General features: G+C 40.5%; 2 protein-coding genes across 5 annotated transcripts in view; one reads left to right on the top strand and one right to left on the bottom strand.

The window, feature by feature from the left end:
* Positions 1-14,449, top strand: part of mafk (v-maf avian musculoaponeurotic fibrosarcoma oncogene homolog K) — a 14,885-nt gene extending 436 nt beyond the window's left edge. The window contains exons 2-3 of one of the 2 annotated variants that reach the window (XM_058049208.1): positions 10,980-11,058; positions 11,125-14,449. In XM_058049208.1, the coding sequence (XP_057905191.1) occupies positions 11,014-11,058; positions 11,125-11,562 (483 nt within the window). In that variant the 5' untranslated portion in view covers positions 10,980-11,013 and the 3' untranslated portion in view covers positions 11,563-14,449. Of the gene's footprint in view, positions 1-10,960; positions 11,059-11,124 lie in introns of those variants that run through there. The other variant, XM_058049207.1, reaches the window with a different exon arrangement.
* On the bottom strand, positions 12,516-27,967 carry tmem184a (transmembrane protein 184a). 3 transcript variants are annotated; one of them, XM_058049205.1, is made up of 10 exons: positions 27,559-27,967; positions 26,350-26,578; positions 23,510-23,675; positions 21,167-21,257; positions 21,012-21,087; positions 17,918-18,009; positions 16,102-16,271; positions 15,828-16,025; positions 15,334-15,577; positions 12,516-15,189 (listed from the first exon to the last, which is right to left on the bottom strand). In XM_058049205.1, the coding sequence occupies exons 2-9, from the start codon at positions 26,548-26,550 to the stop codon at positions 15,348-15,350; spliced, it is 1,224 nt and encodes a 407-aa protein (XP_057905188.1). In that variant the 5' UTR covers positions 26,551-26,578; positions 27,559-27,967; the 3' UTR covers positions 12,516-15,189; positions 15,334-15,347. The 3 variants fall into 3 exon arrangements, with proteins under 3 accessions (XP_057905188.1, XP_057905189.1, XP_057905187.1); XM_058049206.1 differs by lacking the exon at positions 27,559-27,967 and adding an exon at positions 27,362-27,506 and having other exon boundaries at positions 12,516-15,577; XM_058049204.1 differs by having other exon boundaries at positions 12,520-15,577.

Here is a 27,967-nt window from a genome sequence, read left to right as displayed (position 1 = left end):
ATCAAATTGATTCTACTTGACTTGTAGTGAAAGATTAACTACGGGTGTGTTTTTTTTGTAAAATATGAGTATTTAATCTACCTTTTAAATAAGTAATACTTGGGAGTTGTGGCTTTACTACGAAAGTTGGAAAGTTGATTTATGCAGGTTGTACTTTATTTATAATACTGTTACTATAACTAGTGATGCCTGGTGCTAGTGTACTCATTTTGGAGTATATAAGTGCTCCATATTTGCAGGTATAGTTTTTTATTTTATAAACCACAGACCCGATTGGCATATGCATGTATTTTTTATGTACTTGTTTATGTACACTGCTGAATAGAGTACTTACTTCTGCGCCCCGCTTCCTTGACCTGATTCTGTTCTATTGTAATGGAAAAGATGAATCGGTTGAAATATGTTCACACCACTTGAACTGTTTTCATTCCCGTTCCCAGTGTGAGAGGGAAAAACAGGCCATTCTCATGCAAAAATTCCAGGCTGCCCCTTTGACATTGGAAACAACACGTGGTGTGCATTTTCGACATGTAGGACAAAGGGCGCCATGAGAAGTCAAGACCACCGGGGCAGGCACAGAGAAGGGAGTGTGTGTGTGTGTGTTGGGGGGTGGTGGGGGGCACATATATCCATAAACACTACGGGGGGGGGGGGGGGGGGGGGGGGCAAAAGAACAAGTCTTATCGTCCCCTTCTTCATACTTGACATCAATCTCTGTGGTTTTATGTCTAGGAGAGCATTTGAGTCACCATCTTGCACTTTAAATGTCACAAAATTCCAATCTATGTTCCGGGTGGGTGCATAGAATGTGGGAGTGGGTGCTCTTGTCTGTCATGAGGTTACCATGTGGCTCCATTTTTTTTTTAAACCCCACACCTTTTTTTTGGGGGTGGTAGTCTGAGTCACTTTTCCACTTGCATGGGGTGACGCTGATGAAGCGAAGAAGATCCATATTTTAATCGAGAGCGTTTATTTACTATTTCGTCTGGATGAAAAGCGGCGCAGAAGGCCGTGAGCGTTCATGTGGTGGAGTGTTGTGAAAGTGACATAGCTGCGGTGAGCAATGTGATGACTCACTGGGATGTTTGCTCTCATGTGCACACTCGGGAGGGAGAGAGCGAGAGAGGGAGGGGTGGCGGACATCTAGTTTTGATGATCGGCTTTGCATGTCTGTGATTAAATATCATGTACACAGCTCGTAAATACATAATAACAAGAAAGCCGGTCCTGCATTTATAAAGATAATACATCTCATTAGAGGTACTTACTGAACAATATGGTTGCCGCTGTGGTTGTAGTTTGCGGTGTTGTGTGAATGCTGAGACAAGCATTCATACTGAAGTTCTTTAAGTGGCCGAGAATTTCGGAATTCCACCAACACGCCTCTGAAGTTGAGTAAAACCTGCACAACACAACCTCAATCAGATTAACACTGCATGTTTTGCTTCTTCTTTGGCTTTGTACAGGAAGCTAGCTGAGAAAGTAAGCATGTGTGATGCTAATCATGTTTGCATTTAGCGTTCCTTTTATTGTGTTTATGTCCTCTCCAAAGGAGCAACTTTTGCTTTTTCTTTGACTTTTTGCAGACACACTCCCAAATTAGTGTCAATAATGGGTGTTAAATAAAGCCCAATATACACAACAAGAATGTTATGTTGCTTGTTGTCAAAAAGTGGGTATTCTGCAAAACGTGAGAAGCCGCACTTGCCTGTTCAGTGACGGTAGCTCTCTTTTAAAGCAGCCGTGTCACCATGGTAACTTAGGCTAAACTCATAACCTGGTCACGACCTGTTTATGTCCAGGCATTCGGCTTAAAATGGGCAATGAAAGTGCCACTGTTTAACTAACCTACAAGCTTCCTGAGGGGATGGAGACCACAAAAAAAATTTTAAATAGCATTCCCTGATGATATTATGGACCCTGTGGTTGTGTTGGACGATATAATGTCCTGAATGCAGATACTTTTTTCCGTCGTGACACATTTCTAAAAGACTCGTACTGCTAAATCAGTCGGTTAGCTATGAGAAACATGTTGTTATCTTTGTAAAGGTAAGCTCTCATTAGGTTGTGCATCCTGCTGGCCGGGCCTCATTGTGCTCAGAGGCGTGGCTCGCTCCCAGTTTATTTATTTTGTGGGATGTTATTGGGAATTCCTTGTCTGGCAGCTTGCTGATGCAAAATTTTTGTCGCGACTTCCTGATTCCACAGTGACTGCAAGCTGGCAGAACATGCAAATGTCTTGAATGCCTTAGCTTGTTGTTTTTGGGTGCAGATCGAATCAGTTTTGATGCGTTCAAGTACCAACGGGGGGTATTATTGTGTGTTAGAGAATGGGTAATATGAGCTAATGCGTCCTATTATTATTCTCACACAGTTTCCATGTTGGCTTTTTTTTTTCCAGCCGTTCTGCATTCTTGAAATTGTCTTTGGGCTACACCGAGTCCTCCTCCCTTTCCGTACCAAAAAACCTCTAGTGGTCATGCCAACTGTTCCTAAGGGTACTTTTCCTTCCTCCTCGTGAAACAACGGGATTTTCCAGGAAACGTCAGCTCGGGAGGGTGTGATTCCCTGCCTGCCGCTTGTCGCTTTTACCAGTAAACAGCGTGACTCACCGCTCGGCTATGCGTACCGTTTCCTTCACATCGGATCCCACCAAATGTGCTGCGCTGGGGGGAAAGAGCGGAGTACGTGCAGGGTAGAACCGGAGGGATCTCCATGAGACGTCCTGGGGAGAAAAAAATGCAAGGAAAGCAACACGAGAGAGAAGATTATCTATAGCCAGGCTGCACTTTGAATTAGCAAACAGAAAGAAAAAGGAATAAACAAGGCCCGGTGTCTGCTGTGGTGTTTATTTTCAGAGCGGTTACCTGGTGTAGCCTTGAACTTGACTAGAGGCCTGCAAAAACATCAACATGTGGCATCAATGAACACAAGCTGCAAGTGTTTTATCATAGCTGTGTGGTCAAACTAAGGACTAAAGTCTTGTTTTGGCCACAATCTACTGACAGTGGATCATTTCCAATACCAAACACATATACAATTCCATATTTGACCCAAAGGTTCGGAAGAAAAACTCGTGTTATGTCATACAAACAGAATCAAAGGATTGTTTTGAAGAACGGAAAAATCGAATCTTTACTGTATAATCTAATCTATAATATAATCGATACTGTATTCATTCATTTTCTACCGCTTATCCTGTTGGAGCCTATCCCAGCTGTCTTCGGGCGAGAGGCGGTGTACACCCTGGACTGGTTGCCAGCCAATCACAGGGCACATATAGACAAACAACCATTCACACTCACATTCATACCTATGGACAATTTGGAGTCGCCAATTAACCTAGCATGTTTTTGGAATGTGGGAGGAAACCGGAGTACCCGGAGAAAACCCACGCATGCACGGGGAGAACATGCAAACTCCACACAGAATTGGAATTGAACCCTGGTCTCCTAGTTGTGAGGTCTGCGCGCTAACCACTCGTCAGCGTGTAGCCCTATCAGTCATTCATTCATTTTCTACCGCTTATCCTCACGAGGGTCGCGGGGGGTGCTGGAGCCTATCCCAGCTGTCTTCGGGCGAGAGGCAGTGTACACCCTGGACTGGTGGCCAGCCAATCACAGGGCACATATAGACATATTGTTATTCATTCATTAATCATATGACATTCTACGCATTATTAGAGACCTGTAGACATGAAATAACACCCCTATAGTCACCTTTACACTCTTATTACCGAGTATTAATTCATTTATTTTGTACCGCTTATCCTCATGAGGGTCGCAGGGGGTGCTGGAGCCTATCCCAGCTGTCTTAGGGCGAGAGGCAGGGGTACAGCCAATCACACTCACATTCATATATTAACCTAGCATGTTTTTGGAATGTGGGAGGAAACCAGAATACCCGGAGAAAACCCACTAATGCATGGGGAGAACATGCAAACTACACACAGAGATAGCTGAGGGTGGAATCGAACTGGTGTCTCCTAGCTGTGAGGTCTGCGTGCTAACCACTCGTCTGCGTGCAGCCCTATCATTCATTCATTCATATTCTACAGTTTTTTCCACACAAGGGTCACTGGGGGTGCTGGAGCTTATGCCAGCTGTCTTTGGGCGAGAGGCGGGGTACACCCTGGACTGGTGGCCAGCTAATCACAGGGCACATATAGACATATTGTTATTCATTCATTAATCATATGACATTCTACACATTATTAGAGACCTGTAGACATGAAATAACACCCCTATAGTCACCTTTATACTCTTATTACCGAGTATTAATTCATTTATTTTGTACCGCTTATCCTCATGAGGGTCGCAGGGGGTGCTGGAGCCTATCCCAGCTGTCTTAGGGCGAGAGGCGGGGTACAGCCAATCACACTCACATTCATACCTATGGACAATTTGGAGTCGCTAATTAACCTAGCATGTTTTTGGAATGTGGGAGGAAACCGGAGTAACCGGAGAAAACCCATGCATGCATGGGGAGAACATGCAAACTCCACACAGAGATAGCTGAGGGTGGAATCGAACTGGGGTCTCCTAGCTGTGAGGTCTGCGCGGTAACCACTCGAACACCGTGCCGCCTGTAATTCAGTTTTTCCAGGAAATAATCTTTAACTACAAGAAAAACAAAAAATATTGCCTTGTTCACAGTATCGTGATATATCGTTTTCGTGAGCCTAGTATCGCGATACGTATCGTTTCACCAGATTCTTGCCAATACACACAATATTCTGTGTATCTTCAGAAATCAAAATAATCAATTTAATCGATTAATGAGTTAACCGGTGTTAAAGAGTCCTCAATCCAGTTTTGTATTTGGGACTAAGTTTCATTTGTGATCCATCAGTTTATCAATCCAAGTCCCGCTACCATCTACCGTATCTCACAGCTTTGAAACATCGTATTTGTTTTTGTGGATATTGTTAGGATGGGAATATTTTCCCACTTCGTTCCGGATATTCTTATCAACAACAGAGAGATACAATCATTACAAGACCTTTGACTTGGAACAAAAGGGACACTATTCAGTTTTATCATGGGTCATCCCTTCTGTCTGGCTGAGGTGCTTAGTCCTCATAACCTTGAAACCCTGGTTAGACCAATGTAACGACTTCCTGATCATCGGGACCGCCTCTCGGTTTGTCGCTAAGATTATCTCCACGCTTAAATATTCAATTGTAGTCCTCACTTGAGTATTATTTCAACGCTCAGTCGCGTCCAGCCTGTTTTTGTCCAGTAAAAACCATCCGTCGGTGGCCAAAAATAGTCTTGAAAGAGTTTGTTTTCAAAGTAACACGTCCACCCAAAACGTACCAGAACATTCTCTTGTTCTGCTCTCCACATCAATCAGTGTTTGTTTCGCCCGAGTCATTTGCTCTTTTCTGCTTTTTATCTTGTGGTGGTGGATCATTCCTAGCATTGTGTCATTATCATGACGTTCGTTGGCTTGGAAATGAGGGGATTTCTGAGGTTCGATGCTTAAAGGGTGGATAAGAAAGCAGTAGGACATCTAAGGTTGAACACTGGCCAATCTGTGTGGATTGTCTGACAATATGAAAATAGGAATAATCTGTTCCAGAGTCAAACTGTGACCGACCAACCTCTCATTAGCTGGCAATGTTTGTGTCACATTTGAACATCCTCTTTGCCACTTGCGCCAGTTGGAGGATTGAGGTGCAGGTGCGCCAGGCTGCGCCAATAATTTCAAAGTGCGCTGGCCACACCCCGTTGGCCTGGGCAGGTGCAGAAACATAAAAACAATAAACGATGAAGGCGAAATCTGACTTTTGTGTCACAGGTGAGCCTTGAGTATCTAACTTGAGCTGACACACAAGTGTAAAAAGAAGTTAACAACTTCTGGTATCTTACTTTGTGATATTTTGACCTGACACACAAGTGTAAAAAGAAGTTAACCACTTCTGGGATCTTACTTTTTGATATTTTGAGCTGACACATAAGTGCAAAAAGAAGTTAACCACCTCTGGTATCTTACTTTTTGATATTTGGAGCTGATGTTCAAGTGTAAAAAGAAGTTAACCACTTCTGGGATCTTACTTTTGGATATTTTGAGCTGGCATTCAAGTGTAAAAAGAAGTTAACCACTTCTGGTATCTTACTTTTGGATATTTTGAGCTGACGTACAAGTGTAAAAAGAAGTTAACCACATCTGTGATCTTACTCTTGGATATTTTGAGCTGACATTCAAGTGTAAAAAGAAGTTAACCACATCTGTGATCTTACTTTTGGATATTTTGAGCTGGCATTCAAGTGTAAAAAGAAGTTAACCACTTCTGGGCTCTTTCTTTTGGATATTTTGAGCTGACATTCAAGTGTAAAAAGAAGTTAACCACCTCTGGGATCTTACTTTAGAATATTCTGAGCTGACGTACAAGTGTAAAAAGAAGTTAACTGCCCCTGGGATCTTACTTTTTGATATTTTTTAGCTGACGCACAAGTGTAAAAAGAAGTTAACCACTTCTGGGATCTTAGTTTTGGATATTTCGAGCTGACGTTCAAGTGTAAAAAGAAGTTAACCACTTCTGGGCTCTTTCTTTTGGATATTTTGAGCTGACACACAAGTGTAAAAAGAAGTTAACCACCCCTGGGATCTTACCTTTAGATATTCTGAGCTGACGTTCAAGTGTAAAAAGAAGTTAACCACATCTGGTGTCTTACTTTGTGATATTTTGACCTGATGCACAAGTGTAAAAAGAAGTTAACCACCTCCCGGATCTTACTTTTAGATATTTTTAGCTGACGTATAAGTGTAAAAAGAAGTTAACCACCTCCCGGATCTTACTTTTAGATATTTTTGAGCTGACGTATAAGTGTAAAAAGAAGTTAACTGCTTCTGGTATCTTACTTTTTTATATTTTAAGCTGATGTACAAGTGTAAAAAGAAGTTAAGCACTGCTAAATGGCAAATCAACAAAACTTGTGTCAATCCTTCGATGCACGCTGCCTTCAAGGCACCTTTTCCCACCTGACGTTTAGTTCCAAAATTGTGTATGTTGTAATGTGTTGGACCCGAACTCCTCGCATGTGCTCACAGGCGCCGTTTGATTTGTTTGGGCACGTGAAAGGATACGAGACAACTCGGAATTCCAGACATTTTGTACACTTTGCATCTGTTGTTTAACATGTGGGGAGCGTCTCCGCCCCCCCCCCCCTTCTTCTTGTGTGCGAGTGCATGGCGGGACATATTGAACATGGCGTACATTTGCATGAGAGGCTGTGCACACATGTGTGTTCACTCAGGAATGTGGTTTTGTTCTCTTTTCTGAGCACCGCCATCTGTGGCTTTGTTTTTTTGGAGGTATTTTCCCAGACTCCCTTTTTGCGTACTGTCTTGAAAAGAACGGCTTCGCACAAGTTGTTGTTCTTGATTGCGGGAGAGAGAAAAAAAACTAGCATTTGTCTGAGCGTCTGTATTATATCACGGAGGAAATGTCGGCGTCTTGATGAGGAAAACCTTAAAAAAAAACACATGCCTGAAGAATTTGAGGAAAACAAGCCAGCCTCTTTGGCCCCCTTGCATGAAAAGGAGCCCCCCCCCTCTCAGCCATCATGTACCACTTTTTCCATAATGTGTGCAAGGAATATACCCAGGGACCCCCACGCTGACGCAATGCTTCTTAAAGGAGACATTTTAGGCCGACTTGCACACAAGGAATGCCACATATTCATGTATTTATTTTGGTTCTGCAGCTGTTTGCTGTGCAGAATCATCAAGTGTGGGCGGGGTGGTGGTGGTGGTGGCGGGGGGGGGGGGGGGGGGGCGGGGGGGGGGGGTGTGGAGCAGATGTCCCTAAACAGGACTTGATCTGTTTGTGTAACTTTTTTTTTTTTTTTACTTTCCAGGTCTAGAAACGTGTCCCTTGTTGTTAGAAGTTGATCACATTACTGCACCGCATATTATAGCATTGGTGGCGCCCCCGGTGGTTATAATTCATTTTCTACCGCTTATCCTCACAAGGGTCGCGGGGTGCTGGAGCCTGTCTTCAGGTGAGACTGGTGGCCAGCCAATCACAGGGCACATATAGACAAACAACCATTCACACTCACATTCATACCTATGGACAATTTGGAGTCGCTAATTAACCTAGCATGTTTTTGGAATGCGGGAGGAAACCGGAGTACCCGGAGAAAACCCACTCATGCATGGGGAGAACATGCAAACTCCACACAGAGATGGCAGAGGGTGGAATTGAACTTGGGTCTCCTCGTTGTTAGGCATGCGTGGAACTGTTTTACAACCAATCTTGCTCAAATTTTACACACGCGTGCTTGTTAGTCCCCTAAAGGTGTGTATCAAATTTGGAAGTGATTCGACTAAACACCCTAAAGTGACAGTGGGTGTTTTGTAGCATGTGTGTGAGAAATTTCAAGTCAATCTGATTTATGGGGTTTAATGACAGTACAGCCATGTAGTGTATTTTTTTTTTAAGGAAAATAATAGCACAGGCAATAACGGAGTATTTGGGTCGGATCACATTAAGGAAAACAGTTTAACGAAATTAAATTAAATTAAAATAAATCAAAATAAATTAAAATAAATAAAATAAAATTAAAAAAATTATACAGTCATTTTGTCCTAGTAAATTTATGAATTTATTCTCGTCAATTTACAATATTATTCTCGTGAATTTAATTAAATTTAATGAAAATGACTTTAGAATATTTGTGTCAAGAATAAAGTCATAAATGTGGGAGAAAAAAAGTCGTACAAAATTTATTAATTGTACCGTAAATCATACCATTTGTGGCGCCCCCATACGGGTTGTGTTCAGAATGCCTGTTACGATGGAATATTAAAATATCTCATATTTTGATAATAAAGTTTTAAATCTAGGAGAAAAAACTGTAATATTACAAGAACAAAATTATACATTTACGAAAAATACAATTTACGAAAAAGACAAAATTGACTGTATATTATATTATATACGGTGAGGATAAAATTGAAAATTTATGAGAAATAATAATTTTTGATTTTTTTCTCATATGTAGTATTTATTCTTGAAATCTCTGATTGTTATTATTTTTTAATGTGGCCCTCATACTCCAGAATAAGCAGCACAGCAGGGGTGCATGGTTTGACAAAATGTTCATCAGTAAACCTTGACACTGCACTTCCTGTGGAACTGGTGATTTAACAAATAAAAAATGAACAGAATGAGTCAGCATCTTCAAATAAGAGCTCTTGAAAACAATCCCGACTACCGGGAATATTCTGCGTCTTCCCGGAGTATCACTTATGGCTTACTTAAATTGTCAACTTGGCAGAAAGTGGTGTCAGCGCGGCGGCCTAAATTTATCCGTCAGAGTTAAATAAGGGCATGGAGCGGCTCAGGAAAGCCCAGCGTAAGAGGATCCAAGGGTGCTGATAGCGTACATTGTCTGACTGTAAAAATACATCAGTGACTACAAGGGAAACTATTCCTCCGTCATGCTCCCCGGACGGGAATTTTCCACACGCCGCCCCTGGTAAAGTTCAGCATAACTGTAAATGTTATATGCTGACGTGACAATAACGTATGGCAGGTTGGAATATACTGTACAGACTCAAGAGGACACCCTCGCCTTGTAAAAAAAAAATAAAATAAAATAAATAAAAAGGCAGGCAGGCTACTCTTGTTTGTACTCTGCATGAGCTCTTGCCTCTGCGGTTATGAATGAGCCTTGTTTACCCATTCGCTGACCATGTGACTCACACTCCCACGCCCATTCGCACGGGCGTTGCCATGGCAGCCGCTGAGAATGGAACACAGCACTAAGTGAAGGTCCCGAAATGGAGCCTCTCCTCTTTCTCTCTTTTTTTTTTTTTAAGCCATGGGAAGCGTCTCCGTCACCAGGAGGGCTTTTCTAAAAAGAGTCGAAGGTTTGAGTGATGGGATTCTTGTTCTTGGGTGCTACTTTGTGGAAGGTGTGTACAATTAAAGCTACAGTGCCCTCTGCTGGGAGAAGTTGCACATTGACACATGGCAAGCCGAGAAAGCTTTTTAAATTTTTTTTTAAATGGTTCTATAATTTTCTTAAATTTAAACAGCTGAGGCATTTTTACAAAAGAAAATCAAAAAATATTTTTTCTTAGTCAAAATTCTAATGTTTAACATGAATGCATATTTATGTGTATTGTTGCAAGCTGCACGGTAACTGAGTGGTTAGCGCGCATGCCTCACAGCTAGGAGACCTGAGTTCAATTCCACCCTCAGCCATCTCTGTGTGGAGTTTGCATGTGTTCCAGGTACTCCAGTTTTCGCCCACATTCCAAAAACATGCTCGGTTAATTAGCGACTCCAAATTGTCCATAGGTATGAATGTGAGTGTGAATGGTTGTTTGTCTACATGTGCCCTGTGATTGGCTGGCCACCAGTCCAGGGTGTACCTGCCTCTCCCTCGAAGAGAGCTGGTATAGGCTCCAGCACCCCTGCGACCCTCATGTGGATAAGCGGTAGAAAATGAATGAATATTTAAGCATTATTAGAGCCCTCTAGACATGAAATAACACCCCTATATTGACTTTTAAACTCTTATTACCCAAATTTGTAAATAAAAGGAAATAAAACATTTTACGGGCTGCACGGTGTACGAGTGGTTAGCACATAGGCTTCACAAATAGGAGACCCGAGTTCAATTCCACCTTCGGCTATCTCTGTGTGGAGTTAGCATGTTCTCCCCGTGCATGCGTGGGTTTTCTCCGGGTACTCCGGTTTCCTCCTAGATTCCAAAAACATGCTAGGTTAATTAGCGGCTCCAAATTGTCCATAGGTATGAATGCGAGTGTGAATGGTTGTTTGACTATATGTGCCCTGTGATTGGCTGGCCACCAGTCCAGGGTGTAGAAGACATCTGGGATAGGCTCCAGCAATAAGCAGTAGAAAATTAATGAATTCAATTAATTGTAGTTTAACCAATTGACTCTGGCTTGTTTTCGTCTAAGTACTGTAACATGTACTACTATTGTTCCCCCAGTGTGTCTCCTGTGAGAGTGTGTCCAGTTGTCTGCATGCAGGGAATGACGACTCCTTTCAAGACGACCAAAGCTTTAAAGGTAAGCATGAGACGCCATCTTGACTCATTCTCAGAGGCACCCACACTGAGTCGGTTTTACTTCCAGGTCAAGAAGGAGGCGGGCGAGAATGCCCCGGCCCTCAGCGACGATGAGCTGGTGGCCATGTCCGTCCGGGAGCTGAACCAGCACCTTCGCGGGCTCACCAAGGAGGACGTGGTGCGGCTGAAGCAGCGGCGACGGACGCTCAAGAACCGAGGCTACGCCGCCAGCTGCCGCATCAAGCGCGTCACCCAGAAGGAGGAGCTGGAGCGGCAGAAGACGGAGCTGCAGCAGGAAGTGGACAAGCTGGCCCGGGAGAACGCCAGCATGAGATTGGAGCTGGACGCCCTGCGGGCTAAGTACGAGGCGCTGCAGTGCTTCGCCAGGACTGTGACCCGCGGGCCCCTGTCGCCGGGTAAAGTGGCCACTACTAGCGTCATCACCATCGTCAAGTCGGCCAACCACAACAATTCCGGCCACGCCCCTTTCTCAGCTCCGTCCTAGTGTTGACTGGACTGGGCTGTCCTGAACCCTCATCCTGTGCACTGGGGGGGAAGCTCAGTCGTGAGACTGGAGCATGATGGGATGGCATCTCCATGTGATGTTATGCTGCATTCACACACCTCCTCTTTGTGGCGCCCCTTTTACACAGAAACCCACCAAAGTGGGTCCACCTTCGCCGATGTTCATTTATATGACAAACACGCCCACGTACAAGACATCCATCCAGTACCGGGACGCTTTTGGGGCCTTGACCCCACAGTTTACACAACAGCACAACATTCCCGACTGTGTAAAAGGGGCTTTTTTTTTTTTTTTTTTACAATCTGCCCTCTGAACACCAAACTGAAGAACGCAGCACTCACCTGGCACAGCTTGGATACTTAAAGTCCACCTTCTTATCATTTCCAAGTACACCTCGTCCCTTTGTGAGCCTTCAAACTGTGTTGCCTTAACGCATCCTTGGATTAGAAATACAGGATAATCGTTCCGGGTGAGTCCGTCCTGTCAAACAGTGGATTGGGTTCTTAGGGAGGTTTTTGCTGGAGTTAGTTTAGTCATTAGATATTCCAACACCACATTTTTGAGCACTTACTGTAGGAGGGAACTGTCTAAGTCGCAGTATAAAACAGTAAACGAATCGGAAGCTAATCAGGTACCGGAAGACACGCCCTTTTACAACAGCACTTCCTGTATGGGATTGCGTTCATGTGAATGCCACTGAAAAAAAAATGACTTTACTCTCATACAAATACAAATTAATATCCTAAAATGACCAATTTTCAAACATATTTTTCTTTATTTTTGTAACATTACAAAAATATTGTAAATTCAAATTAGGATATTACTTTTGCACAATTAAAATAACGTAATGAATCAAACTTTTTCAAAAAAATCACAATTTTTTTGTCAAATTTCAGGGTTATTCTTGTAAGGAAATTTTTTTTAAAACAATTTACGACTATTATTGTAATATAGATATTAAAAAAAATCTATTGTAGTGTAATTCCAAAGTTATTTTTATGTCAAGTTATTATTTCGTTCTCAAAAGCAGAACATTACGACTTTTTTGGGCCAAATTTTAATAGTTTCTTGTCATATTATTACACATTAAAAAAAAAAATAAAGTAAATATTGAAATTACAATTTTATTCTTGTAAAATTACAACATTTCCTCTATTGAAATTTTACAAAATTGAAAATTTTAATTGAAAAAGTCAAAATAGTAAAACATGGACAATCTGAGGTATGTTTATTTTCGGTCAGTGCTAGCATTTACTGGTTAAAAAACAGCTAATGTGCTAGCATTAGACAAAGTACTCACCAATTGTCATCCACAGTCACAATACGGGACACACTGTATGTGCATAGTGTGTGTGGATTGCTATGATATGCTATGATGTAGTTATTTTTCCAATGGCATTTACATCTTTCTGCATTCGCACGCCATTTTCTGAAAATATTGCGGTTTTCTCGTTATTCAAAAGGTAATCCCTATTGGATAAAGCTAAAAAAGAACATAAAATAACTTGAAGTGAAATGCTTCCTGAACTTATTAGAGACTTCGGGCTCACCCCTTTTTAGCTGTGGTCAACTCGCCTCCGTCCAGAGAAAATAAAGACGTCATTCCTACTGCAGGGTCAGGCCAAGTGCTGCTGCTGCTGGTGACTCACACACGGTGACTTTTCTTTTTCATTCATTTTGATTTTTTTTTTCCCTTGCTTTTGACACACTCTTGTGCAAGAGGACTCCTGATGCTGACCTCTAAGTAGGAGGAGGAGGAGGAGGAGGAAAAGAAACATCAAATTTGGCGTCATGGCAACCCAATGCTGTAAACACCCGTGCTCTTACAACTCAAGCCATTCTTAAGAAAGGACAAAAAAAAAACGTTATCAGGATCTTCTCTTGGCCTAGAGGATATGACTGTTGCCCCCCCTCCAGAAAGAAAAAACTACACTGGGGGGGACTTTGCTGCTGTATAACCTGCTGTGACCTTCCAGCGGGGGCATTGCTGTGTCCTTACTCTCATTTTGTATGTTCTTATTTCCATAGGTTTTATAAGCATTATACATTATATAAATATATATATATATATATGACATATTTTTCTATATTTATGTTACTATCTCGGGAGTGGTGTGTTTATGCAACTTTTATGTTATTGATGCTGACGTTGTATCCACATTTACAATGAGAAAAAAAACTATTCTCATGACTTTGTGAGTATTTATAGGCCACGGATAGTTTGCTCTCAGCACACTTGTTTTGATTTTTTAGTCAGCACGACTGAGATTCATTGTTGACGGTTCACTTTTTGGTTCAAAAGTGCAAAAAAAACAAAAAACAAAAAGCATGCACAGCTCTTATGTTATTTTGGACTCTTAATTCCTCCTAATGATGATGGTAATGATTATAAACAGCTAAGAAACCTTACCTGAAAAGAATAATTCCAATAGCTGCTACAGGACATCCTGTCTGGAAGACAGTGAAAAATAAAGTAAACACAAGTGAAACAGTGACCTCTAGTGGCAAATTGAGTTCAGTGTTAAATTTCAGCTTAATAGTAAACATTTGAACAAAAACAGCCCTTTAAATGTTATACAAAAATACAGATATTACCTGTGTTGGATGTCTTGATCCTCTCCGTCCTTCTGTTCACGTCCATACTGACATAAGCCATAATGATGACAATGGATTGTTCTTTTCCTATTAAATGAAAATGTGCCCAAAACACACAAAAGCTAAACCAGCCCGACAAGCTCACATATATTTGTGTTTAAGGTGTCGGATGCACAATAGAATGAAATGCATTTTGAAGAGCTACGACATGTCATTACTCTGCTCATGAATATTTATTTCATTCAACTGTATTAAAAATGCCTAAATTATTTTTCTTGACTTTCACTTCCTTTCCGCCCCCCTCCCCTGGATGAGCATCCCAGGTGTATAAATCAGTAGTTATCTATGCTGCGTATTTTCAAATTATGCTAAATTATTCCATGACAATGGGTTTTGCTGTCTTTTTTTTTTTTTACTTCCTCCTCAATGAAAAGGTTCCACACAACGATGCACACTTCCGTTTAACAGTCACACACGCACACGTGTTTTTTTTTATTTTTGCATGAATTCAAATTCAAACGACCCACATGCTAGTTTATTGTTCTTCTCTACCGTCAAAACAGCAATCATTGGCACAAACGGGGTCCTAATTTGAATAACGATGTACAAACGTGGCAAGTCACTACCAAAGTTGTTTTGATTTCCGTTAATATTAAAATCAATTCTGTACATCATGAAAACAAAATTATAAATAGTGACCTCTGACACTAAAAGGCTTTACCAAGTATGCTAGTATTTGTAATATTCATGCAGTCAGAAAGACGACTGATTTGATGTTGACATTAAATACATATAAAAGGATTCTGCAGTTTGAAGTACCTGCTCCAAAATACGTGTCTTTTCCTGGAAGCTGGTCCATATTTTCAGAGAAAAATGTGTGAAAAATGGCAGATGCGGTCCACCAGGTGGCGTTCCCAGCTATTACCGTCATCCTGGTCGTTGGCTCATCAGCTCGTCAGATACCACCGAGGTAATTTTAAGGCCAAGACAGATAAATCTGGAGTTAGTGAGCTAGAGGTGTTAAAAACCAGTGTCAATAAAACCCAGGAAGCAGCCTTAAGTCAATACTGTGAACAGTGTTTGTGCCCTTTGACATACTTTGTTTTCCCTATGGGGGGGGGGGGGGGTTGTTGGTGCTGAGGGGGACACACGCACCTGCATTTGAAAGCCTACAATTCATCGTCAGACGTGATCAGCATGACTTTGTCCGGCTTGCGGGATCTGTTAGCGAAGGGGCCGGCTTTCCCGTTGGGGCAGGGCGGGACCACTTCCTGTGTGGATTGCTGTGTGTATTGCTGGTAGGCGGGGGAGAAGTTGTGGATGGCATCCTGGACCATGTCGCCTGGGTTGATGGTCTCCTTCAGACCGCTGGAGATGCTCTGCATGGGCGGCATGTTCTCTGCGAGGGGACGAGGGACAACACACAGCCATTGTCTAAATATCTGGCAACACATGTGAGTAGGAAAATAATTGTGCATGAGTGCTGCCGGCGCAAGGGGAGCTACGGTTCATGTGTGACATTGCAAAGCGGACTCACTTGTACAATTTAGACAACAATAGCAACAATACTGTGTCATTTTCAATGGAGGGTACATCCAGACTAGCTATTCAAGATGCACACAGACTACTTTAAACATGTTTAATCTCACCCGGCACGTCGTTCTTCTTCTCCTGGTACACCGTGCAAGTGAAGGCGTACCGGAGGGCAATGGCAGCAAAGAACATCTCGATGCAGATTATGAAGTTCTGCCAGCCCGCTGCCACGGTGCCGGCGCCGACCTCTTGCCCGTCGATGTAGAGAGCGTTTGGAATGACGCCGCAGCGTTCCAGGATGGCGAGAACCATTCCTGAAAGACATTATCGGTTATCTACAATGACTTTCCAAATAAGAAGCCCCCCCCCCCAAAAAAGAGGACCCTTTACCTTGCCAAAAGGATAAGAAGATGACAGACTTGATGGTGAGGAATTTCAGCACAGGCTCGTACGGCCTGAGGAGGTCGCTGGTGGCAAAGAAGAAGAGGAAGAGGGCGTAGAGCGACAGGCTGACGGAGAAGTTGTAGATGATGGTGATGTACAGGTATCCTCCGTTCACGCTGCACACAAGACAAGAGGAGAAAACACATGTGGTCACACCCGATGTCATTTATTCAACCTTGGACATTCCATGGTTCTCCAATTCGGAATTCCATCCAAAATTGTATGTGGCATAAACATTTCAAGGTGAGAATGGTTGCTTTTTGCTTTAAAATATTGGATTTTTGGTCCTACTCCAAAAAACATTTGGCCAAATATTGGGATGTCGCACTTTGTTCGGTGGTGCTTGAACGCATCACCAAACTTTTCATTTTCTACCGCTTATCCTCACGAGGGTCGCAGATCATGCTGGAGCCTATCCCAGCTGTCTTCAAAGCGAGAGGCGGGGTACAACCTGGACTGGTGGCCAACCAATCACAGGGCACATATAGACAAACAACCATTCACACTCACATTCATACCTATGGACAATTTGGAGTCGCTAATTAGCCTAGCATGTTTTTGGAATGTGGGAGGAAACCGGAGAAAACCCACGCATGCACGTTGAGAACATGCAAACTCCACACAGAGATGGCAGAGGGTGGGATTGAACTTGGGTCTCCTAGCAGTGAGGTCTGCGTGCGAACCACTCGACCGCCGTGCAGCCTATTATTTATTTATTATTTATTATTTACTATTTATTATTTATTATTTATTATTTATTATTTATTATTTATTATTTATTATTTATTATTTATTATTTATTATTTATTATTTATTATTTATTATTTATTATTTATTATTTATTATTTAATGTATTATTTAATGTATTATTTAATTTATCATTTAATTTATTATTTAATTTATTATTTATTATTTAAATTATTATATTATTATTATTATTTTATTATTTTTCATAGTTATGGCATATGAAACCTTCGTACGGTCTTCTAAATATGTTTTATAACATTATTAGTTACAATTACCACTGTGCGTGTTATTGTGTGTAACTGCACTATAGGAGTCCACAACTCAATACAAAGGCCTGGAAAAGAGTATAATAGGTCTGTGCTTCCGTCATCGTTGTTATTCAGTTATCTCCAGTATGAATGCTACGTGTTTTGCTTTGTTGTATTTTTGGGACTAGCAAAAAAAAAACCAAAACTGTTGGCTAATTGCAGCCAGACACGACAGGTGCAGCTAATAAGAATCTGTTTATACTTCTCATTCCTGCATGCATCTGATCAAATCAACGTTTGTGGTTTCTTTAATTGTCAGTCCGCCTTTCCCAGGTTGAAGAGGTTGAATGAATAAACTAATAACTTCTGCGCCTCGGTAAACAGTCTGTGACTCATCAGGTTATTTAGGAAAGAAATCTTCGCCTAAACTGTGAAGCAAAGTCAGACGTAAGTAGAGTCCTTCTATGTTTCTCAAGGCGAGTGATACAAAGCTTATCCGCCTCAAGTGTTGTTGAGTCATTTGCAAGATAAAAAACATCCAAACTTTCATACAGACCAAAGTGAGAATACAAAAAAAGAAGACACTGTCAGGGCTGTGCACTTGACTTAAGAGCCGGAGAGGAGATATGCGGCGGTATTATGAAGCATCTCCATCTGTATACTCTCACATATGCACTAAAACCTCATATGAACCAGGGAATGATGACAGTGATGAATAAGATCATTGTGTTTGTATGCGCTGTATGATGAATAAAATGCAATCTCACTTAAAATCCCCATCGTGGTATTTTCCGTAGGCCTGCAGGATGATGGTGATGGCGGCCATGATGGGCTTGACGATGCAGAATTGAAGCGTTGCCTGTGAAACACGAGCACAAACATGAATACTGTTTCTTTAAATAGCCTATTAGTCAGAAAAAGTAGTCGCCAAGTATAGCTACTGGACACCTGCATAATAAAACTAATTCCAACTGTATTATAAATTCTACCATTAAAAGGACGATATTGTTTACTTTCATCAATACAAGAGGTTTTACTGCACTGCATCATACTGAGACTTGTTTCTAATATTTTGATTATCCCATTTTGCTACGCAAGAGACACAAAAGTACAACTAAACAATCTCCTTCATGCAACCCTGTCTTCTGCACACCAACTACCCTCATGTCCTCCTCTACTCCTCCTACCTGGAAGCTCTAAACGCAGCATCCTTCTACCGATATATTCACTATATCTCTCCTCTGGACGTATCCCAACCATCTCAGTCTGGCCTCTCTGACTTTATTCTCCAAGGTCTCTAACATGTAATGTCCCTGTGATGTACTTGTTCCCGATCCTATCCATCCTGGTCACTCCCAATAGGTTTTAGAACCTCAGCATCCTCATCTCGTAAAAGCGGCATTTTTTTTTACCAGAGTAGATGTCTCCAAAGTGCGGCCTGCACAATTTAAATTAAAATTAAACAAGAAAGGTGGGGGGGATCCAGTGATTTTATGAAATGTGAGAAAAAAATTATAATATTAATTAATATTCATAATTGTTATTTATTATTATATTATATTATTATTTTTTATTATTATAATAATTATTATTTTATTATTATAAAATTTTTAATGAGCATAAACCCATAATACATTGAGGAAAAAAACATTTTTGAACCATAAAGTTTATAAAAATTTAAAAAATTTTGAAGTTGTAATATTACAAAAACAAAAAAAGAATAAAGTCGTATTTTTTGAAAAAATAAACTTGGGAAAATTTGTAGTATTACAATAACAAAGTCAGAATATTATAGGAATAAAGTCACAGCATAAATTCCAAGAAGAAATATTTGTAAAATAGGAAAACAAAAACAACAAAAATGGGAAACGTCCATGTAATAATCAACTTAGTCACCTTTAACCTCTAGGCCAGAAATAATCAAATATAATAATCAAATATTTTCTGTCATACCCCCACAACGCACAGAGAAACTGACAATATTTATTATTTTATCTGTACTGCACAGACTGAAATTGAAAGTGAAACCAGGATAAAGCAACAAAATGGAGATTGAAGAGTCAAATTGCATATTGAGTACAATAAATTGGGACATGTTGCCTCTCTGACAGTCCCCGGAGACAATTTAAATACAAGGGTCACTCGTGGAGTGCAGACCGCCCGCCTGGCACTGACGCAAGCTGGGTCGGATCGGGTGGGGTAGCATAAAAATGTCAATTCTATAATAGAGTCTTGACTTGTCCTATTGCCTGCTTTGATGCCACTGAAGAAAAACAAGCTAGCGTGATAGCATCTGACAAGCGTGACATTCAGGGGGACACAGTGCACGTACAAAAGTTAACTGTGTGTCTCCTGGCTCACATTAATTGAGAGAGAAAAAGGGCGAACGGGGCGTGGGGGGGGGGGCATTCTTTCATAGCGGCTTTATTTAATGGCTTTAACATTTAATTATTCACTACATACGCGTCTTTCATCGGCGGTATACTTTACAAAGAAGTGAATCAAACAAGTCATGTGACTTCTAAGCGTGTTGGCAACCTGCTGGCATTTTGCATTAAAAAAATGACTAAATCAATTTTTCATGATCAATTCCCCCGCTTGAATTGACCCAAGGTCTTGTTTTTTTTTGTTTTTTTTTACAGTTCCTGGTTGACTGGTGGCAACAATCGACAGGCCAGATTTGTTATGTTCTCCTGAGTATTAATTAAGAGCAAAGCTACTCCATGTTGATGTTATAGTCAAAGCTCAGCATCTAAAATTGATAATGTTGTAATTATAAGTTATCACATAGGGGGGGGCATGATACTGGGCTTGATACCAGACAAACCATGTGATGATCTTATTATCACATACTATTTAATCATGAGCTTATTATCACGTACTATTTAATCAAAAGACCATTTTGTTTCCAGAAAATTTTCAGTTTATTACATGTTATTATATCTAAACAGTGTAAACACAATAATTGCAAAAAATAAAAATATTTCAACAATAATATTTTATAAACAGTCTTATCTTATCATTCATTCATTCATTTTCTACCGCTTATCCTCACGAGGGTCGCGGGGGTGCTGGAGCCTATCCCAGCTGTCTTCGGGCGAGAGGCGGGGTACACCCTGGACTGGTCGCCAGCCAATCACAGGGCACATATAGACAAACAACCATTCACACCTATGGACAATTTGGAGTCGCCAATTAACCTAGCATGTTTTTGGAATGTGGGAGGAAACCGGAGTACCCGGAGAAAACCCACGCATGCACGGGGAGAACATGCAAACTCCACACAGAGATGGCCGAGGGTGGAATTGAACCCTGGTCCTCCTAGCTGTGAGGTCTGTGCGCTAACCACTAGTCCGCCGTGCCGCCCTTATCTTATCAATGTCTGACAATTAAAGTTCCATTAATCAAGTTTGGGTTTTTTGGTGACTGGAGAAGCAAGAAGAATATTTATAGTTACAGTGACATTTCCTGTCACATGCACAAAGTTTAGAAAGTTAAGCCCAGGAGCCCACTTCATGACCTGGGCTCGTTCGCTGTTCTCTGATTGGTTGTTTCAGAGCAGCGCGCTCTGAGTGGACAGCTACGGGGGGCTGATACTGGACACGGTTAAACTCTATATTTTATCAGTATCACTACCCTGGGCTTTGACACAGTATCATTTCGGCCTTTTTCCCGTATCATTCATGGGCGGTTTCTAGGGTACAGGGCCAAATAATACTGTAGCATGTGATAATGAAATGTATAAAGCAATCTAATTTGGAGGGGGGGCGTATATACAGAATCAGTGCTGCAAGCCCCGGCATTGTTGTTGTTGTTGTTCCGACAGATTTACATTATGTCTACATTGCAGGTAAAGCTCACCTGTTTACAAAATCGTAAGAATCCGATAGAGTAGCTCATTCCGACCAGACAGCAGGTTCCATACAGACAGCTTGACCTGCACAGGATTACAGGAGAACCGTTCAAATTCATTGCAGAAGCTCCATAAGTTAAAAGGAAGTGAAAGGAAAACTCACTGTATTGGCTTCCCTCGGATCTCGGACATAATTGCGCTCTCTCCTCCCAAGTACTCAAAGGACAGACTCAGGAAATTATAAATGACAAATGCTGCAATAAAAAGAAGATTTTCATTTTACATGAACAATTAATTAAGTCCAAAAAAGTGTCAACTTAAGTTCCCATCACTTTCAAATATAACTTCATTTCAACAAAGAAGCCAATACAACTTCCATGCATGCGATAAAGGATAATTAGTGCGACATTATGGAACAATAAATGTTTCGCTTCTTACATTAAGAAGCTTGCAAGGTTGTGTGTCTTGGAAAATCCCTTCCTAATCCTTTGTTGCTATTTAAAGAGGGGGGGGGATTAAATGAAGCTAATGCAGATGGTGTCCAGTCAAGAGAAGAGTGGGATTCCCTTCTTCCTGCCTCTTGATGCGACCGCACCAATCAATCAGCCACTAAATTGGCCTTGCAAACCTGAAATTAATCTGCTCAATGATATACTGTATACTGTAGCCTCGTTTTGGTCTCATCTAGTGGATTTTGTCATTTATTCCAATATGCCGAGTTGCTCAACCTAGTGGGATTTATCCCAGTTTTCCAATCCTTTGAGAGAAAATGTCCTTAACTCTATTGATAAGGGGGTATGTTATTTAAACCTGAAACAATAAATCCAAAGTATTCCGATAGGATGGAGTGAATGCTTTTCTGACAGTGTCAATCAAAACTTAGCACTTTGAATTTTGGATACGGGTCTTGCATGTGTACGTCATGTTGTGGGTAACTAAATAAGGTGTATTGTTTCAAGTACGCTATAAAACACCCTGTAGATAGATGCGGTGTCAACTATCACGTATTGGAAAAACTAGTTTGGTGAGTTCCTTGCCTTTCCTGGCAAATGTTGAAATCCGAGTGAGGGGGATGCTTGCGCCGCAGGAATGGAGTCGAGCCGATGTAGTATCGGCATAAGGTTCCGATACCAGCATAATTTCTGTATGTTAAAGTTCCAAAATCACTTGTGCTTGAATGTTGTCAGTATGCGTATGCGCTTCAGTCGTCGCCCTCATTCGTGCAGCACACTGCTTGATGTGTTCGCAATCACACAAAACAGTTGGACATAACAAACTCGCCAGTTAGTGGTTCGAATTTCACGGCTTCACTCTGAATAAATGAATAAATCATGCTGTTTTGTGGTAGTACACAGAACATTATTAGTCAAAAATGTACATATTTAATCAAATACTACATATTTTTGGCTTCAATTAAGCATAAAAATTGGTTAATGAACTAACGTACAAACATAAGGCATTCAGAAGACCCATTCAAAGACGCTGTGAATGATATGCAATATGCTACACTGGTCACTCGGTGTCAGTCATGTTACTTAAAATGTTCAAGCTTTTAAAAAACAGGCTTTTATTGCAGGTTTGAATCATTTCAATCAAAACACCCTAATAAAAATCCCAAATCAAAGCAGTGGCTACTGTTGCCAAGGCAAGTTAAAACTCAACTCTGAACTGTTGCCTTCACTTCCTGTCCACCCACCACTCAGGTCCCCAGATAGGAAACAGTTATAGTAACACACACAAGTATAATTTATGTCTTAAATGGCTTTTTTTCTCTTATTATGTCGACTATATTGAGTAATACAAAGGTAAAGGTGATTATAGGGGTGTTATTTCATGTCTTCAGTCTCTAATAATGTTACAAACCATATTTAGAAACTACATGAATAAAATCTAACTACGTTTTTAGACGCAAAAAAGTGGCTAGATGAAGAAAAATACAATTATAAAGCATTGAGAAGATGCAATAAAAGATTAAGATAAAGGAACAACAAGGAACTCTCCCAAGGCTAATTATGTCATTATGTCTTATATGTCTTATGTGTCTACTATATTGAGTAATACAAGTGTAAAGATGACTATAGGGGTGTTATTTCATGTCTTGAGGGCTCTAATAAGGTTAAAAAACTGTATTTCAAAAGGTCATAAAATGGTTTTCTATGCTCTCACTACATAAACAATTTATAAATTATAATTTATGAATCAGGAAACTGACCTGGAACCAATTAACCCCGATAAAGTACGCTCCGGGGCGCTACAATATCATACTTGCTCGTACAAAGGTTATTTAGTTTACTGCAATAATGATAATGTAGCAACCCAGAAGTTCTGAAGAATTCTGCGTTCATACATGGCAACATCCACATTTGCTGATATTTTTCTAGGTACATTTGCTGTGGTTCCTTGTTCAAGCTAACAGAGCTCCGGTATCGGTATTGTATCAGTATAAATCCAAATTCAGAAGTGGAAAAGAAATGTGGTTTGTTGCGTCGCTAGTGCATGTACGTACCTTCGTAGCAATCTCGAACGGAGTCAAAGTAGACGTAGTACTGGTTGTTGCTGATGAAGAGCAGGCTCAGCCAGGAGTCGAAGGCGTAAATTGGCACGATGAGAAGAATCCGAATGATGTAGCGCTGCTCGTTGGGGACGGTGTAGGAGCGCAGGTGTGTGTAGATCTATCAGCAAACCACAAAGTTAATACCAGCATTGGCAAACCACAAAACTCCAAGAAAAGCTGCATGGAAATGAAAATAACAGACTGCTGCTGTGATATTGTGCATTTATTAAAAACTATGCAGAGCATCTGCTTGTAAATGAATAATGAACTTGGTCAGTCCAGCCCGGCTGTGATTAATTGCAGGATTTCTATTCCTTTTTGTGTAAAGAGCTGCCAAAACAAATGCAGCGGCAAAGATTCGGATGAGAATAAATAATACATTTTCACACTGCTTTGTGCAGATAAAGGGATTTATTCAAAGGGGGAAAATAAGCTTAAAAAACAGGGCCTGAAATGTTTTTTTTCCCCATTTCACTGATTTATTGTTTGGCCTGAACACTATGACACACAAGCACCAACTACTTTTCGTCCACCCTGAAATCACATTTTTCCGATATCTGCAGCAGTACACGTACAAAACATAGGTGGTTAAAATGTATTTAGTGATATGGGAACACAACTGACACATTATTTTGGATCTGTTCTGTCTCTCAGTACTATATAGTATTTGTTTAAGGTCACTAAAAGTGACTTTTTCAGAACTCTAGACTTAGCCTTTTGCTACTAGAGTTATACTAAATCTATTCCTGACACATCAACAACTTTTACGACCATGTGAGCAAAGGGCGGGTCCATTAGAGAGTCTATATTATCCACCAACAGCAACAGCTTGTTCCTGCAAATGCAATCTGTCGCTATATAAATCAGTTATTTACCCTAAGAGGAGTAAATTATCATAAGATATCAATGAACTGGACAAATATTGAAGATGACCACGTCGATTACAATAATAGACAACTCACAAATACCCGATACAGCTTGAAGTCATCATCAACTGACAAAAACAACTACTTGTTTATTTCTATGTATATGAATGTATATGGTTTGGTGCACACTGCACAACATATGTGTGAAAATTAATCTGCTAATCTATTAATAATCAATTTCTGCAGCTCTAGGTAGAATTACATACATCCTGCTTCTTCCTCCTACTCCTTTTCAGACATTATTAAACATATCTGAAACACATAAACCACACTACATAACCCATATCTACTGGATGTGTATTTATACATACTCAATCTATGCTAAAAGTCCTTAAAAAAACAAATTAACAAATAAAACGCAAAACGATAATAATAAAAAAACCAATACAATTCTTATGCAGTCACCCAAGATGATGGTAATAATTATTATGCCCCATTCGTGGACTAATTGAGCATGAAATTATTGGCTGAAATGGTTTTCCAGAAGAATACACAACATCATGGCGGTGCTTTCTCTTTCAGCCGACAGTTGTAATCCCAAACATGTTAAAGTAGAGCAAGTAGGCAAGCCTTGGCGATTTAATAATAGAAACATTTTCAAGAATTTTAACCCTGCTTGGTGCGCCGCCCATACTGATGTCAGTGCTGATAGTGGAGCACGGCAAGTCAATCATCAAACCATAATGATAAGCTATCAGCACACTGAGACATACGCACATGGGGGAATATGCTCTGTTAAACATCTCGCTCTTCTTTTTTTTTTTTAACCTTGATGAAGAACCACATTGTGCATTCATCAAGAGGGAAGGAGTGAATAAATATAGCAAGCCGAGCCATGTGACTCACGGTTATGGCGGAGCACGGCCTCAAACATTGAGCTCACAAAAGGTGAAGTGTGAGGTAATAAACCTTAATGGATGTAACAATTGGTTTTCGTCCTCTGGCGAGGGTGGCAGCGGCGGCGGCGGTGGTGCGTGCGGCGTGTCAGGTCTCGGTCATCTCTGATTACACCTTACATTATTATATGGTGCGCGGTCCTCATGTGGATATCAACAGTTATTAAAAAATGGTTTACATGAATCTAAAATGTCAGGAAAAACATGCCTTAATATACCTCACATAAAAACTTTAAACTTGGATTAACCCCACAAGTGTGATAATAACCATAGAACAGGAAATGGGACTTTTTGTGATGAGAGTGATACTTGTCCTGGCTGCTCAGTACAAAATTCCTGAAGCGGCCAACATTGAGGAAAATGTGATAGTAACCATAGAACAGGAAATCAAACTTATTGTGATCAGAGTGACACTTGTCCTGGCTGCTCAGTACAAAATTCCTGAAGCAACCATCATCGAGGAAAATGTGATGGTAACCATAGAACAGGAAATGGAACTTATTGTGATAAGAGTGATACTTGTCCTGGCTGCTCAGTACAAAATTCCTGAAGTGACCAAGATTGAGGAAAATGTGATAGTAACCATAGAACAGGAAATCAAACTTATTGTGATGAGAGCAACTCGTCCTGGTTGCTCAGTACAAAATTCCTGAAGTGACCAACATCGAGGAAAATACGATACTAACCATAGAACAGGAAATGGAACTTATTGTGATGAGAGTGATACTCGTCCTGGCTGCTCAGTAAAAAAGTGATAACTGTCCTTAAGTGGCTGGCAGAGATAGGAGGAAGAAGAATGTCTACTTCATACTTTCAGTATATTCACAGTTCAAAATGTTACTGCAAATATTGCCTGTGCAGTTAATAAAGGTTTTATGTTTCACCCTGGAACATATAACCCCCATTCGCTTTATTTCCTATGGGGGGAAAATGGATTATCAGCACAAATCAGCATCCTGGAAACAATTACCTGGTGGCAGGTGATGAGCAAGGCGGACCACACAAAGATGCCAGAGAGGCCGCGGGCGGGCATCGTGTTCAAGAACATCTGGTCCTCCAGGATGGTGCCGTTGCCCGTGCGAAGGATGGTCATGTTGGAGATGTCAGCCTTGTCTGGGAGTATGGGCGCGGTCAGGTGGACAATGGAGGTGTTCTCAACTGAGAGGTCCATGTCCTCCACAGAGACGCTCACCTGAGAGCTAGAACGGGATGGGGAACACATGGATGAAGATGACAGAAGTCAGCATCTAGCCATCTAAACTGTCGTCATCGTCGAAAAATCTAAATTATTATTATTATTATTATTTTTAAATCAACCCCTGCAGATATGCACGTTTTCTCATATTTTAAGAAAAAAAAACAGCCTGCATTTCAACATTGTTGTTATGGCGACAAAACATGGACTATTCTGCATACTTAATATATTTTACATTTTTATTTCATAGTTTACATGTATTATTTTCATATTTTGCCTTTTTTTTTTTACTAAAATTGGTGTTTGTTAATCAGATTAAGTTTTTTTCCTTACATTTTTCAATTTGTTCTATTATTATTATTATTATTATTATTATTATTATTATTATTATTATCTTGTGACTCTAAACTGTCATCATCCCTCAAAACGTGAGACGTTTGGACCCGTAGACATTAGAGTGGAAAGGTTGAGGGTCCAAATTTTTTCCACGGAGGGCCACATACTGAAAAATCAAAATTTAAATTTTTTTTTTAAAACCAACACCTGCAGATATGCAGTTTTTTTTTTATATTTAAAGAAAAAAAACAGCATTTCAACATTGTTATGTTATGGTGACAAAGCATGGACTTTTCTGCATACTTAATATATTTTACATTTAAATTTCATTACATTTTAATTACATGTATTCTTCTTACATTTTGCCTTTTTTTTTTTACAAAAATTGTTGTGTTTGTTTTTCATACATTTTTCTATTTTTTCCTGTTAATATTATTATTATTATTATTACCTTGTGAATATTTCTGTCTCTTCTTGGAAAATCACTGCTCAGTTTTTCTTGTTAAAATAGCATTTTATAGAATGTGTCGAGGGCCAATACAAAAATGGCCCGTTGGCCCCATCTTGGACACCAATGTACTAAAAGAAGACAGATACAGAACACAGCAAATTTACATATGTACTTTATACGTGCCAGAAGGAACTCACCTTGTCCCTTTATCTTGTTTACTGTCCACAAAACGTTCCCAAGCGTCCCGGGTCTACCGTCAACAGATCACCATCGAAGTTTAATCGCCTTTTAGGGTCGCCGACCGAGCACATTAGTCGTCATTTATATTAGCTCGGGGGTCCTGGAGTTCACAGCAACGGGAGGTCCAACACTTCCTTGTCTCAGGGAGGCCTAGCTTGCACCGAGGTCGGAGTCCGAAGCAAAACACCTCTAAAGTCGCGAAACGAACATAAAAACTAAACGTCTACCTTCTGCCGTCCGTGGTTGACGTTTTTTAGACTCCCCAAAGTAGATGTAAATCCAAATATAAAATGAAAACAATCAGTTTTTATATTGACAGCTCGAGGGGCGGCGAAGAGACAAACAGGTTGAGGAAACAGGTGAATG

Source organism: Doryrhamphus excisus, chromosome 15, assembly GCF_030265055.1.
Source record: "Doryrhamphus excisus isolate RoL2022-K1 chromosome 15, RoL_Dexc_1.0, whole genome shotgun sequence".
NCBI lineage: Eukaryota > Metazoa > Chordata > Actinopteri > Syngnathiformes > Syngnathidae > Doryrhamphus > Doryrhamphus excisus.
Note: the sequence above shows the minus strand (reverse complement) of the source record. Positions and strands in the feature narration are given on the sequence as shown.

Coding starts and splice junctions, on each gene's coding strand:
- tmem184a (XM_058049205.1), bottom strand. CDS start 26,550: ATGGACCTCTCAGTTGAGAACACCTCCATTGTCCACCTGACCGCGCCC. Junction 16,026..16,101: donor CTTCTTATCCTTTTGGCAAG/GTAAAGGGTCCT, acceptor AATGTCTTTCAG/GAATGGTTCTCGCCATCCTG. Junction 15,578..15,827: donor GAAGAAGAACGACGTGCCGG/GTGAGATTAAAC, acceptor GTCCCCTCGCAG/AGAACATGCCGCCCATGCAG.